Below are 15422 nucleotides of genomic sequence, written 5' to 3'. Positions count from 1 at the left end.
ACTCTAAGTAAAAACTCCATCATGAAAGGAGAGTTGTAAAATCCACTTAATATTGACAGATGTGTAATGACTTTCTCATGCTCACTTTTCATTTAGGTTTGTCATCTATATATATATGTATGCATATATATTTTTTCTTATTTTTTTATATATATATATATATATGTGCATGCACACACCACCACACTGAGAAATAGTTCACAAGATACCTACAAAAATACTCTTTCATCACAGCAATCTTTATTCATTATCCAGTGTGTTTATTTAAAATCCAATGGGATTTTAGCTATAGATATCAGATATTTAAGGGTATAATAAAAGATTTGTAATGTATAAATAGGATTGTTATTTTTTTAACTGCGGCATTATTTAGTCAACTGGCCAGAGAATAAAAAAGCTGAAAATGCAATTGAACAATTTTACCATTGTTAAATTGGAACCCTATGGGATAATCAAACTTTATATATATTTCATTTTAGCTTGCTTTTGTATGTTTTATTTTTAATTTTAAAGGTACTTTAAATAAGTTTAAGATTCTTCCTAAAGAAAAGAAACTCCACTCTCTAAAGCGACTAGCCAAAATCGGGATTGCTCACTGCAACTGGCAAGCCCGGGGCATGCTTTGATGTGCTTCCTACCACGTTTAATAAGGCCAAGCAGTTGCTTCTGATTCTGAGGCAAAAGGTTTGTTTATAGCTGAGATCATGTATTTATGTAATGCATTGTCTGCGTTTTCTGATTCTGTTTGTGAGTACAAAGTGAAATGCACCATAATTTCTTTACATTTTTCTTCACATTTTGACCTTCTCTAGCCAGCGACGTAAGAGGTACAAGCACTAGCAATCTTGGCTAGCAGGTGCACTCAACATATAAGCTTTAGGTGTATATGTGTCTCATGACTGACTCTCAGAAAGCCTTTGGGTTCAAAACTCCTCTCCTGCCATTTTTCCCCTTCCTCTAGCACATGCGTCTTTATTAAGGGCGGAACATTGCTTGTGTTGGCTTGCTTCTGATCAGACCGTTTGAAAACGTGCAGAGGGCTCTGTGCAGCGTGGTGGTCACACGAGTGACACAGGGCTGTACTTGTTCCCAGGAGCTCCAGGTCTAGCATGCTTACTACAATGGCCTCAGCTCAGGGCAACCAAAGTTAAACCCAACCTCACTACACTCTGCAGCTTTTGTATTGCCCGGAATGAGCACATCCACGAAAGCCCTGCAACTGTCTCTGCAATCAAAGGCAATAGCACTGGTGACAGGTTCTGACTTTTCACTAAAAACACCTTCATTTTGTTGCTTTGAGTAAATCAAAACGTACTTTACCTGTACTGAACCACTGTTAAGTTCTGCTCCCCGCAGTGCCTTGCACATCGGATATACCTCATCCAGCTTGACTTACTGGGTTCTCCACCATCAATAAAGTGCTGCAGTGTCCCATCTTGGTCATATATCTGGGGGAGATGTCACAAGGTCAAGTAGTTAGAACAAATCATCAGCAATCATTTTCACTGCTTTGCTGGTGTCTCTCTGTGCCTTTTCCAGGAATTTATTGCCATGAGATTTGACATTGCGTACTGATGCTTTTAGAAATCTACATGGAACAGCAAAAAAGTATTTTGGGGGATGCAAGTTTATCATGTTTCTTTTATCAAGCCAATCTTTTTGTATTAAACATATTTGTGGTGTCTCAAAGATGTGACCATGTTTCCCAAAGAATATTTAACCTATTTTGACAGGCTGGCCTTAAACAATGAACTGCCAGATAAACAAGAAAATCTGGATGTAAAGTCTGCATTGAAATGGCTGGAACATCTGAGCAAGGGGCAGTAGTAATCCCTAAACAAGTACCCCTTCCTTCACATCTCAGTTGCAGCAAGAGCATGTACTTCAGCAACCTCACAAGATACATTAAGGAGTTGTAAGATTCATAATACCAAAATAAAAGAGATTAGAAGGAAAAAGAGAGATCAAGATGCCTTTAGAAGCTCCCTTGAGATATATAATTTTTTTAAGTAGTAAATAAGAAATCAGTCCTGAGGGAATCATGGTTTTCCTAAACATGACATCCCTGCTGAGGACATGAGAACCAGTTAGGATAATTTTAAAAAAAGACTGTATTATGTCTCTATTCAGAGGGATGCTCCCTCTGAAGTCAAAGAATAAAATTGCTCTGGAGGCTCTGAAATGAAAAGATACATGTTTCATGCACACCTGCCCTCTGATTGCTTAAAAAATGTTATCTAGGAAGTGTTAATCCTAGTAAAAGCATGTGGTCTCACAAGATTTTAACCTGTTATGTATTACTTTGTTAAACTTCATAAATGCATCTGAACAATTAGGTGCTTATCTGAAGCAAACCTTATCGTCAGATCATAGAATCATAGAATCATAGAATCATACAGGTTGGAAAAGACCTCTAAGATCATCGTGTCCAACCGTCAACCCAACACCACCATGCCCACTACACCATGTCCCTAAGGGCCTCATCTACACGTCTTTTAAATACGTCCAGGGATGGTGACTCCACCACTTCCCTGGGCAGCCTGTTCCAAGGCCTAACCACTCTTTCAGTAAAGAAATTTTTCCTAATGTCCAATCTAAACCTCCCTTGGCGCAACTTGAGGCCATTTCCTCTTGTCCTATCGCTAGTTACTTGGGAGAAGAGACCAACACCCACCTCGCTACAACCTCCTTTCAGGTAGTTGTAGAGCGCGATGAGGTCTCCCCTCAGCCTCCTCTTCTCCAGGCTAAACAACCCCAGTTCCCTCAGCCGCTCCTCATAAGACTTGTGCTCCAGGCCCTTCACCAGCTTCGTTGTCCTCCTCTGGACGCGCTCCAGCACCTCCATGTCTTTCTTGTAGTGAGGGGCCCAAAACTGAACACAGTATTCGAGGTGCGGCCTCACCAGTGCCGAGTACAGGGGCACGATCACCTCCCTACTCCTGCTGGCCACACTATTTCTGATACAGGCCAGGATGCTATTGGCCTTCTTGGCCACCTGAGCACACTGCCGGCTCATGTTCAGATCTTTTGCCTTTCCCCAGATGCTATCTGCTTTAATAATCCTACCCCAAAAATGTTATCCTTTTTGAAATTGTATGAGCCTAAATTGATGTCTTCTTGAAAGTACTAATTCTGCTAATTGAAGAGGAAGCACATTTATTACATTGAACATTTCTACAGCAAGAAAACTAACAATCTTGCATTTCTATTTCGATATCAAGAAAATAATCTCACAAATTATGTGACTATATTCAATATTTCTGATTTATTAAAAGAGTGTTTCCTACAATGCACACAAAAACATACACAGGAATCAGAATCTAGTTCTTTACTCCATGGGAGTCTCAAGTTCAGGAGCCAGCCTTGCTTTTGCTTTTGACCAAAAGGGACTGGGAATAATCAGGAGCAATATATCCATTGCTAGAGCATGAGAGACAAGGAAATCAAGCGTCTACAGAGATCCTTATAATTTGTTCCCGAGTGCCTGTGACAAGGACCAGGTGGTACCTGACCAGATGCTCCTGGGTTGGAGGAGCCAGATGCTACCCCAACATGCACTGGATGTGGTGGAATAAAGTCAGAGAAATCAGGAGCAGTCCTCAAAGGCAAACAAATACTCCAATACCGGGGATTTCATTTATTTTTTATATGGTAGCTTGTTGATTATCAGCAAGGACCTATTCTTAGGTAAACATATTAATGTATATTGAATATATGAGCAAATTATGCTAAACAATAAAAATCTTTAATGGAAATGGAAAAGTTCTACAGGAAATCAGCCTACAAAAAGGAAGAGAAGGAAAAATTAATGACTAACAGTGCTTGGCTGGGACCATTTTGGCAATGTCTATCCAAACAGTCTCAGCACAGTGTATATTATCTATTCATTTACATGGTGCTTACTAACATAACAATATATGGCTTAATGTGAGGCAAAAACAATTCCCATAAATAAAGAACTGATAGCTTCCTAATCCCCAGATGATAGGAAACAGGAAAGACAAAGAACACTGCCATAATTGGTACTGACAGCCATATCTGGACACACAGGGACCTACTCAGAACTTTGTGTATATGAACAGTCATGAGCTGACATGAGAAATAAAAACCTGACGTGAAAATGGAGGACTGGAGCTTTCTCAGGCCTTGGCCTGGAGTAGGAAGGACTGCTCTACAAGCAAGACTAAATATTTTCAAATGCTTTACTCTTGCAAGTACTGATGCATCAGTGACACCACGCTCTCTTTTCCTAGGGGGATATTACTGACATTGCAAATAAAGCTGCATAGTCAGAATCCATCCCACAGCATTCTTAGCCCTGTTCTCACAGGAATGAAAACCCAGCTGTAAGGAAGCAGAAACCCTAACCTTAGAAGGGAAATAAAAACATGGCATTGTATCTGTTTATTTGTTAAATTGCATAACACAGTTTAAAATCTGAAAAAAATTTAACTGATATGGTTATTATTATTCATATTACCAGTTCTTAGTCATTTTACAACTGCCTAAATCTAGCAACCACTATATAATTCTCTGAAGAAACCATCACGAGGGAGCAAACCATGACCTGCCATAAGAGAGGAAAAGCAAACCTGTTGTGTAAGTTGTGAACCCAGACATTATAGCAAACTATATGGATATACATATTCACCTGCATCTGTATTACACAAGCATATGTACTTAAACATTCGTAGTACCTATTAAAAAAACTACTGCAGAATCCTGTAATGAACTGATTTTACTGAAAATCTTTTACTACCTCACTTGGTCACTACATCCATCTACGCTGGCATAGCTTTTAACACATTGCAAGAGCCTCATGGCAAAATAAAATACCATTTCTCCAACTCCCTATGAAGAATGCACATATTTTTTTCTGTATCTCACAGCAGTCATTGATCTAAGTGGTGGAAACAAAATTAATTATTTCATTTTTCTACTTTGATTATACTTGGAAGTGTTCCTTAAACTGCTCGCTGGATCTTTTCTCTCTTCTGACCCAAAGGACTTGTTAGCTGTTGTTTTTCTGAGTTTTGACAGGTTTTTTTGCTTTTGCTTTAAAGGTTTCAAAGTTTAAGATTTCTTTTTTATGATCTGTTCCGATTTTAAGGAGTGCACCAAACTACTGGCAGAGACCAGAGTTCGATAGAAGAGGACGGCACTCACCTTCTCATTTGACATGCCTTGTGTTCCTCCTTAGTAGTTCCCATATAATTAATTAATCTTCTTAATTGGTAGTTTACCGGTACGTTACATATCAAGAGACTCAGAATGTGAAGCATATTATTATTATATGAATTTCATCCTTTGACTTCAGAATACAACAGAAATAGCTTCATTTTCCAAGAAAGTAAGTCCAAAGTGTAACCAGCACAATTCAAGTCTTCTCTTTTCCATTTTTTATATTCCTTTCCTTATAAACATCAGTTTATTCAGTAATCAAGACATAAATACAGACAGGCATGAGGTATATGATGAAATTTCTTACAGGGTGCCACTGATGTTCCTCGTGACCTACACGTGCATGCCAACTGGGAAATATGGGAAAAAGCAGGTAGGATGCCAGTGTACTGATACTGGTCAGGTTCATCTTGTAATGGAATGCAAATATAAATTAAATACGAAGGACTGGATTTATGACTTGTTGGACTGGTTATTGACAATTATTTGGAGGCTGTAGATACTGAAATTTATAATTACAATGATGCTAGCAACACATAATGGTGATAATAATATCATTTCTAACGCACACAGTGTCTCATATAAGTGATGCTCTAAAATCTATGAATGACCATTACTGAGTAAAATAAACAGTTGCTGGAACATCTGTCACATCTGGCAACAGACCAAGTCTAGGTAGGACATGTAAGATTTCAGTAGTATAGCAGATAAGGCAGAGCACTAAAGAGCCTTCTGAGAACCCTCAATTACTTCAGAACTGACATAGTCGGTATTGGTCACTTGGATAGATGGGGGCAAATGTAATTTCAACACTAAAGACTGTTGTGCCAGTTTCTGGTATAGATACCCCAGAATTTTAGAATAAAGTAGCCCAAATGTAATAGCACAGCTGCAGAGAAAGCCAAGCTATGAAGCAATTAAAAACAATTTCACAGAAGAGACAGGGAGGACAAAAACAGTTACTTCGTTAGAGATCTTTCCTCTGTATCTGTTGCTTTCCTTTGTTCTCTTTCCATGGCCTGCTAAAGGCTTGTGTCTTGAAATTCTGCCTGCATTTTATTTTTCCATTTATTCAAATAAAAAAGATATTAGCATACAATTTAATTGACCTCTTATTTTCCTTGCAGGCAGAGGGAGAAAAGACTGGTCCCGAAAGTGGAATTTTTCTTTGCATGTACATATGTATTGTAAAAGTAGCTATTAGAATAATTTTTTATGTTGCGAGACATCAAAAGAGATGTGAAGAAAACCACAAAACATGCAAGAATTAATTCTTACTATTAGTAGGGAATCTTGCTTTTTGCTGTTCACTGCTATTCTCATTGACATCACATGCATAGGTCATAGGATTTTCAAATCACTCAGCATTAGCCTTCTCCTCCCACAAGAAGTTCTACCCTTGACTTCAGTGGGAAGAGTCAAGATAGCAAGGAGTACTTTTGATGAGTACATACATTTCATAAATCATCAGCCATGCAGTTAAAAACCATGGATGTACTCTAAAGTACTGGAAATAGAGAGAAAAAGGTTGTTGAAACAGACTGACATGTCAGATATGGTAGCATCCATTGAAGTTATCATAGAATCATAGAATCATAGAATCATTAAGGTTGGAAAAGACCTCTAAGATCATCGAGTCCAGCCGTCAACCCAACACCACCATACTCACTACACCATGTCCCTAAGGGCCTCATCTACACGTCTTTTAAATACCTCGAGGGATGGTGACTCAACCACTTCCCTGGGCAGCCTGTTCCAAGGCCTGACCACTCTTTCAGTAAAGAAATTTTTCCTAATGTCCAGTCTAAACCTCCCTTGGCACAACTTGAGGCCATTTCCTCTCATCCTAGCGCTAGTTACTTGGGAGAAGAGACCAACGCCCACCTCGTTACAACCTCCTTTCAGGTAGTTGTAGAGCGCGATGAGGTCTCCCCTGAGCCTCCTCTTCTCCAGGCTAAACAGTCCCAGTTCCCTCAGCCACTCCTCAGAAGACTTGTGCTCCAGGCCCTTCAACAGCTTCATTGCCCTTCTCTGGACACGCTCCAACACCTCCATGTCCTTCTTGTAGTGAGGGGCCCAAAACTGAACACAGGATTCGAGGTGCGGCCTCACCAGTGCCGAGTACAGGGGCAAGATCACCTCCCTGCTCCTGCTGGCCACACTATTTCTAATACAGGCCAGGATGCCATTGGCCTTCTTGGCCACCTGGGCACACTGCTGGCTCATGTTCAGCCGGCTGTCAATCAGCACCCTCAGGTCCTTTTCCTCTGGGCAGCTTTCCAGCCACTCTTCCCCAAGCCTGTAGCGTTGCATGGGGTTGTTGTGGCCAAAGTGCAGGACCCGGCACTTGGCCTTGTTGAACCTCATACAGTTGGCCTCAGCCCATCGATCCAGCTTGTCCAGGTCCCTCTGCAGAACCTTCCTACCCTCGAGCAGATCAACACTCCCGCCCAACTTGGTGTCATCTGCAAACTCACTGAGGGAGCACTCGACCCCCTCGTCCTGGTCATTGATAAAGATATTGAACAGGACCGGCCCTAGTACTGAGCCCTGGGGAACACCGCTCGTGATCGGCCGCCAACTGGATTTAACTCCATTCACCACAACTCTCTGGGCTCGGCCGTCCAGCCAGTTTTTTATCCAGCGAAGAGTGCACCTGTCTAAGCCGTGAGCCGCCAGCTTCTCTAGGAGAATGCTGTGGGAGACAGGGTCAAAGGCTTTACTGAAGCCCAGGTAGACCACATCCACAGCATTTCCCTCATCCACCAGGCGAGTCACCTGGTCATAGAAGGAGATCAGGTTGGTCAAGCAGGACCTGCCTTCCATGAACCCGTGCTGGCTGGGCCTCATCCCCTGGTTGTCCCGGACATGGCTCATGAGCGCCCTCAAAACAAACTGCTCCATGATCTTCCCCGGCACCGAGGTCAGGCTGACCGGCCTGTAGTTCCCCGGATCCTCCTTCCGGCCCTTCTTGTAGATGGGCGTCACATTGGCAAGCCTCCAGTCATCCGGGACCTCCCCAGTTAACCAGGACTGCTGGTAAATGATGGAGAGCGGCTTGGCAAGCTCCTCTGCCAGCTCCTCAGTACCCTCGGGTGGATCCCGTCCGGCCCCATAGACTTGTGAACGTCCAGGTGGCATAGCAGGTCGTTAACTTCTTCTTCTTGGATTATGGGGGGTTTATCCTGCTCGTCGTCCCTGTCTTCCAGCTCAGGGGGCTGAATTCTATGTTCTATTCTTTCTATAACAGTGTATGCACCTACAAGCCACAGAAACACTGAAAGCTTCTTCCTTCACTGACTTGGACATCAAAACTGAATGATCTCTACACTAGGCAAATCTCACTACTGTGAGACCTTGCTTTTCACATAACAACACTAAAACATCGTCTACAGGTGACTGTATCCTAAGCAGAAGTTGAAAACAATGCCAAAAAGAGCAGTGTTTGATAAGCCTGGGTACTTAGCTGACAGTCTGTAAAAGGTGTGCTATTATTGAAGATTGCATTCTGAGACTGGAACTATTCTTGACACTAGAGAAAGCAGCCCTGCTTGCATCCCTTTGTCAGAGCCAGCAAGACCCACTGCCTGGCACATAATCTTTCTGACGCATCCTAAACCTCAGAGTCCAGTTTCCTCCCCAGGGACCATAACTCTTCAGCCACTCAGGCCGTGTTTCTCTGTCCGTTTGTTCAGTTGAATGTTTGGAGAAGAAAGATACAGGCAAAAAGGCCCAGGATTTGTGTGTCTGCTATGGCCCTTTTTGGGCTGGTTCCACTATTTGATTATTTCCTTGGAAGGAAACTGCCATTTCTTTATCTTTTTTTTTTTTTTTTTAATTTGCTTTACAGCATTGTATTCATCCCCTGGAATAAGCTAGTACCATAAGTAAAGCTGAATACGCATATGCTTTGATAGATTGGGGGAGAGTGTTCAGTGACATTACTAGTAGAACAGAGCTCTATGGCCGTCTTAACAAATGACAAGGAAGGTTAGTTCTTCTATAAAACAGAAGAAATAGCAGACAGTCACTTTTCTGAAAAGCTCTGAGACTCACACAGGTAAGTGCAGAGTAAAATTCAGTGGTTTGACTTGCCTAAGGCAGTGATTGTTGAGCAAAATGCCAATGGGCTCTAGCGCTTATTATGACATGTATAAATTATTTATTTGTCAGCGTTTCTAATCGTGTCAAACTGAAAGCAAACTGGATTGTATGCATGACTTGATAACTTACTCATTTAGATTGGATTCTGTGTAGTACATAGTGCCTAGCTCCCTTTGAAATCAACACACTGCCAAAGGACCTCATTATCTAGAAAGTTGGAAATATTCAGAAGAAGATGCTGCAGGAACTGAAAGAGAGGAGACAACTGACAAAATTCCCTGGATAGATTACATTTAAGGAGCATAGTTTAGGCTGAAAATCAAACTACAGCTGGGTTCATATTTGATGATAACAACTGTTTGAAGAATGAATGCTTTTAGATTTTAAAGTCTTTAATATTAGGAGCTAGGCATCTGATTTAGAGGAGGAGGGCCCTTCTGAATATGCATCTTCTCCCTGATACACACTGAATGAGAAAGTTGTGTAGAAACAATCATGCATTTAGCCATCACATCTTTCTCCTTTCATTCACTAGCTTGGTGACCAAGTCAGGCAGTTCAGCAAACATTTTAAGAACAACTCTTAGTCTCTCTACATGAAAGAAAATATGAAATATAATGAAACTCAGAAGCAAACTGCAATGCATGGAAAAGTCTCCAAATATAGCTTAACTAAAAAGAAACACTGATGTTGATAGATAATAATAACATTATATAGTCATATCCGTTACAAAGACCACATCCCAAACATCAAAATACTTTGTAAAAGACATACTATCTTTTATATTATCTATACAGTAGACAGGCAAATTATTCTTAGCCAGTATAAAGAAATGCCTATTCATCACATTGTGATAACTGACTTTGATGCCTAATAAACATTATTGAATCTGTAATAATCAACTACACATATAAAACTGGTATGAAAAAATAGTAGCATACATGTCAGCAAGCTCATTTTACTATAAGTGGAAACATTTGGACAGGTTTCCTATTCATCTGTATGGACATTATTTCAGAAAGATGTTATTTATAAATGCTTCTCATATATTCCACTGTTGCTTGATAAGACTAACTGATTTTTTTTGCCACTTAAAATATGTCTTCAGATTCTTTATGGACAGATATCAGAATTAAAAATATAAATATGCTACAGATAACATCTAAGCTTGTTGGCTTATGATGAAATAAGAACACTTTGTTTTTATTATTATGTAGATAGTGAATGCCAGTTACTACAGTCTTTACATGTATGTGAAATAAATCTATGTCAATAACTAGTTACTTACTTCAAAGTGCTTCTATTTTTTAAATAACTGGATGATATTTTGTTGCCATGTAGAAAATGCAACAGTTCATTTAAAGAATTATTTTTGCTTTGGCAATTTTTGTATTACATGCAAAATGGTGTCAATTTCTTTATACTTTCAATTAGCATCAAGATTTCCAAATGTTTTTAACTGCACTGAAGCATTCTGAACTGCTATAAACTATTAACAGAATAGAAATCTGAAATAAGGGAGCAAGGAGGAAACATCAGGAGGCTTCACTGGTTAAAATCAGACTAAAATGTTCTCCAACATTTGTTGGCAATAATCTTTCTGGGATGCAACACCTTTGTGAAAATGCACAGAAATATATCCTGACAGCCAACGGTCTTTAACTGCTCACACTATTCAAAGCAATTTTCTACAATTAGCCATATCTGATATGGAGTGTACATCTTGTAATATCTGCTTAATGTTTCTTCTCTTTAATCTAGCAGGCATCATCTAGCAAATTTTATAAACAAGAATACTTGCCAACTAATATTAAAAGCTATTTAGTTTTAATGTTTCTCAAAGGATTATAGCATATGAAACTATAAACATTGTTTTGAACTGTCTGTGCTAGGTGAAAGTCTTCATCTCTCACTTAGACCCCAGTCCAGCAAACACTTATGCACATGTTGTAGTCCCATTGATCTCAATGGGACTACTCGTGTGTGAAATCAAGCATCTGTGTGAGCGGTTGGAGGATTGGGGCCTTGTTCCAGAAAGTGTCACGAGAGCAATGCCCTGCTGATTATGTGGACTTCTTTTTTTTTTTTTTTAAGTCAAGTCTCAACAGTTTGTTTTAACACTAGCCCATGGAGGTCCTGGAGTAGGGAAGAATTACACGTAACACAAACCAGTGTTACTCAACAACAGGGCAAAAAGGAGGAGACACAGAGCAGAAAAAACACACATGAAGTTGGAAACTTGCACACATGCAAACAGGTCTGTAAAGGACCGGTGCTCTTGCAGTATCCACTGATGTAACATGGCCTCCTCAATGTGTGTTTTTGCACTCTCCTGAGAGGTCCAGTGATAGGATAGAAAAAGTGTTGGCACTCCGACCACAGGTCATTCTGTGATGGAGACATTTTTGCTTGGCATTGGTATTTCCACCCTGCCCACTGGGCTATGCTCCCGCAGGGCCCTGGTGGCAGAAGACCATGGGGAGATAACAGACTGAAGTTGTTCTCTGCAGTCTCATTTATGTGGGACACAGAACACGAAGAGCAAAAGTGTTGCCAATCTAGGCTCAGTATCCAAAGAGACCAGGAAAAAAACAGACTAAAAAGGAAAAGATGGTTTAAAAACAGGGAGGCAAATGATCAAAGCTGAAATAATCTAAACAGAAGACTCTCACAACAGTTGGCTGGTAGATGCATATCCCAATACGTGTATCAGAGAGGGAGTTATAACAAGACTGTAAGGACCTGATGCTGAAAACCATCACTCATCTGGGAAGACTCACTGAACTTACTCCGTAATAAAGCTCCTAAGATGATATTCTGAGCCAGGGAATCAAGACAGTTATGGTGATCTTTGTTGCCCCTGGTGCCTCTGAAAACGACTTGTTCCTTTGCAAGGTAATGACATAGCTTTGGTCATTTTCTTGCAGCTTCTCAAAACCTTTAGACATTGCAAAGTGAAATTAAAAAGTGTTTGTTTCATATTTTTTCATTCTTTTAGAGGCAACCAAGTATTCCAGAGGGGTCCTCTGTCATTCAGCTGAGACGTTCTTTCAGCCTATTTCCATATAGTCAATACACCCATCCAGTTGGACAAAGAATTAAAAGGGCAAAATAGCTAACCACAAACATAATGTGACAGAGGACAGCTCTCCAAAGCAGCATGTACAAAAACAAGTTTTGGCAGATTTCATCACTCAGCATCAAGCTGGGCAATGCAGCTGAAACCTGTGAGTGGGTACATAGCTCCTAAGGTGACTTACTGATAACTCGGTGACCTTAGAGAAATTACTCAGGACCAAACGACATTCATAAATGGAAATTATTCTAAATTGCCCTGATTCTAATATATGAGAAGGAAGGATGTTGCCCGGAGAGCAAGGAAGGTCCGTTGTTCAAATACGACTTGGGGCTTACCTTACTACTGACTAAGAGGAAGCTGACGGCACAAGGAGAGAACAGTTTTTGATCCCTCACTCCTGTAATTTCTATTGAGTACATTTTGAAAACATGGTTCCAAACTGTGTTTTCGTAGCTTTGTACATGAAACTTTGTTTATGTGTGAATTATGTATCAATTACCCTTCCAGGAAGGTAGCAGATTTTAGTCTTACAAATCCCAGCCTTAATGCTTAGTGATATTTTCGTACATATTAAAGTATGGTACATAAAATATATGGCACAGCTATCATTCTGTAGATGAAGCTTGCTAGATCAGGGATTTTGTTTGTTTTCACTTTGGACCACTTGGGGATTCTCATTCTTTTCTTTACCTTTAGGACTTTTTAAAGCTCCAACACCATATCCCCATAGCCATTTTAAGAACCGGTTTAGAAAGGTACTTATCTTCTCAAGCGCAGGTCCGCTAGAGACACTCTCGATCCTGTAGTAAAACTGGCAAAAATCCTTTAGCAACTTAGACTTAAAACTGCTGCTGAAGTCAATGGGACTCAAGTTCCTGCTTACTTGGACACTCTGGAAACCTACATGCCTGTCTGGTTTTTAGGCAGGTAAAAGCAACTATAATTCGCTCTAACTTTCTAAGCAAGACTTCTTGCCTTGAGACAGGGAATTCTTCTATTTCCTTTGCATGTGCCATGAGAGGCTACGGTCTCATTTGAAGTCAGGGGCATTTCAGGGAATCGTGGAATCACCGAGGTTGGAAGGGATCTCTGGAGATCATCCCGTCAGCTCACAAGATAGTGATGACCTCCACCACCTTCACTTTGAAATTTCTGACTCATGGTTCATGGGCATTCTATGAAAAAAAAGGAACTGAGAAAAGGAACTAATTCAGAAATGAGTTACATGTAAAAAAAAAACCCCTCTGAAATGAAAGCCTGTCCACAAGTAACCTCACTTTCAAGCAATGTCAACATTGCTTTGTTCTGACAAAAGCATTGCTGCCTAATGTAATGGTTGTGACCCACTGATAAGGGTTTGGCACTGGACTAGGGTGCAAAGCGTTATATTCAGGTGTCTAAACTTAAGTTTCTATTAGTGTTTCTGATGGCCCTGAGTATTCCGCTGAGCCTCCAGTGGCTGCTCCAGAAGGCAGGCAGACCTCCCTATGTTCTGTGCCTTACCTGTCAGCCCTATCTGTATGTCTTAGATACTTTCCAGGATTTAAAATAGCATTAAGCATCTCTGTTCAGAACTGGAATTGCTCTGCAGATGCCTGGGCTCAGCTCCTGCTCTGAAAAAGGTTTGTTACATGACTTACAGCAAGTACTTAAACTCTGTGTCTTGATCCCGTGGCCATAGAGAACAGGGATTTTGATGCTTTTTTTTGTGCACCATTTGTTTATCTTCACTCTGAGTTTGTAAGTAAATATGGGTAGGAACTGTCTTTACAGTGTATGTGTAAAACATCTATCTCAGCAAAGCACCCATTTACTACTACAGTACAGACTCCACAGATAATTCTTTCAATCCTTTTGAAACGTCTCATTAAGGCTTACCATAAATGAGTAATTTCAGTAAAAATGACATATTTTAGAAAATACACTTAATTCCTTTGTGAGTTTTAAATAATGAGGCACACTAATATTTTTAGTTTGGAATATTTTGGAATGTCTGGAATGCCAAGTTCCCCAGATGATGATTAAAAGGTCAAGTAATAAAGTATACGATAAACTATGCCTGAGATTCCTCATAAAACAAATGAGTAATGGCTGTATAAACTGTGTCGCCATGTTTTATATTGAAAAAATGCCTGTGCTGTACTATTCCTTCAAATTTGTTATATTATAGAATTGTCAGAAAACCTGCATGGCGATGGTTAGTTTGCAACTGCTTCAGGGCTAAAGTCAGAGTCAAGAAGCAGATGGAAAGGGTGCATCAAGGAGTAGTGCTGGCGTTGCTAGTGGTCACATGGTGGAGAATGTGAAATGGATTTTTTTCTTGCCAGAATGCAGGTCTGGTATTGGTAAGTATCATGTTAAGTTTCTTTGGAAAAGAGTTTGTTTCTGTGAGGATTATAACATTAGATTAGAACATTGCTTGACTCACAATCACAGGAGCCCTCCAGAGCTGTTAAGCATTTGGCATATCTCACTTATCTCTAAGGGTGGCAGGGGCCATCAATACAAAGTGGACCATCAATCAATCTGGGGTCTTCTTCAGACATTGCCTGTCAGCTGATCAGAGGAAGACTTTAGGGAATCAGCTTTCCATTATCAGGATTTGGTCTGTGATCAGAACAAGCCACTGAACCTTTTACTTTTCACTTGGCAAAAACATACACACTGGAAAAAAGTCCTGACAGTTCATTCATTTTGCTCCATCACTGGAGCCAGATGATGTTTGACTGGGGAGACCCACCCTCTTTGATGTTGTGCTCTTTTGAGAGTGCCCTGCTGTGAAAAAAATTTTCTCCTTCCAAATTAAAGAGAAATATTTCTGCGTCCAGCTGTTAAATGTGACGTTTGCCATTTTTCAGTGCGTTGGCTTAGTGCCACCTCGCAGGCTGTGTTTCAAGCCTATCTTTTTCCCTTCTCCTTCTCAGCAGCAATATCCACAATGTGTTAGTGTCTCCAACTTCTACATAACATCAACACCAAAAGGGAAAATACAAGTAATACTTCATCGCTCTGATCTAGAGCAGCAATATTTACACACGTTTCTTCTGATTTTTTTAAT

The 15422-nt window shown here is 40.3% G+C and overlaps 1 protein-coding gene across 1 annotated transcript in view; it reads right to left on the bottom strand.

Annotated features, from left to right (window-relative positions):
- Positions 1-15422, bottom strand: part of PRDM6 (PR/SET domain 6) — a 76164-nt gene that overhangs the window by 23945 nt on the left and 36797 nt on the right. Inside the window, exon 3 of the mRNA XM_075136517.1 lies at positions 1321-1448. Within this exon, the coding sequence (XP_074992618.1) occupies positions 1321-1448 (128 nt within the window). The remainder of the gene's footprint in view (positions 1-1320; positions 1449-15422) is intronic.

The sequence above is a fragment of the Calonectris borealis genome, chromosome Z, assembly GCF_964195595.1.
Source record: "Calonectris borealis chromosome Z, bCalBor7.hap1.2, whole genome shotgun sequence".
NCBI lineage: Eukaryota > Metazoa > Chordata > Aves > Procellariiformes > Procellariidae > Calonectris > Calonectris borealis.
The sequence above is the reverse complement of the archived record's forward strand: the minus strand, read 5'-3'. Positions and strand labels throughout refer to the sequence as shown.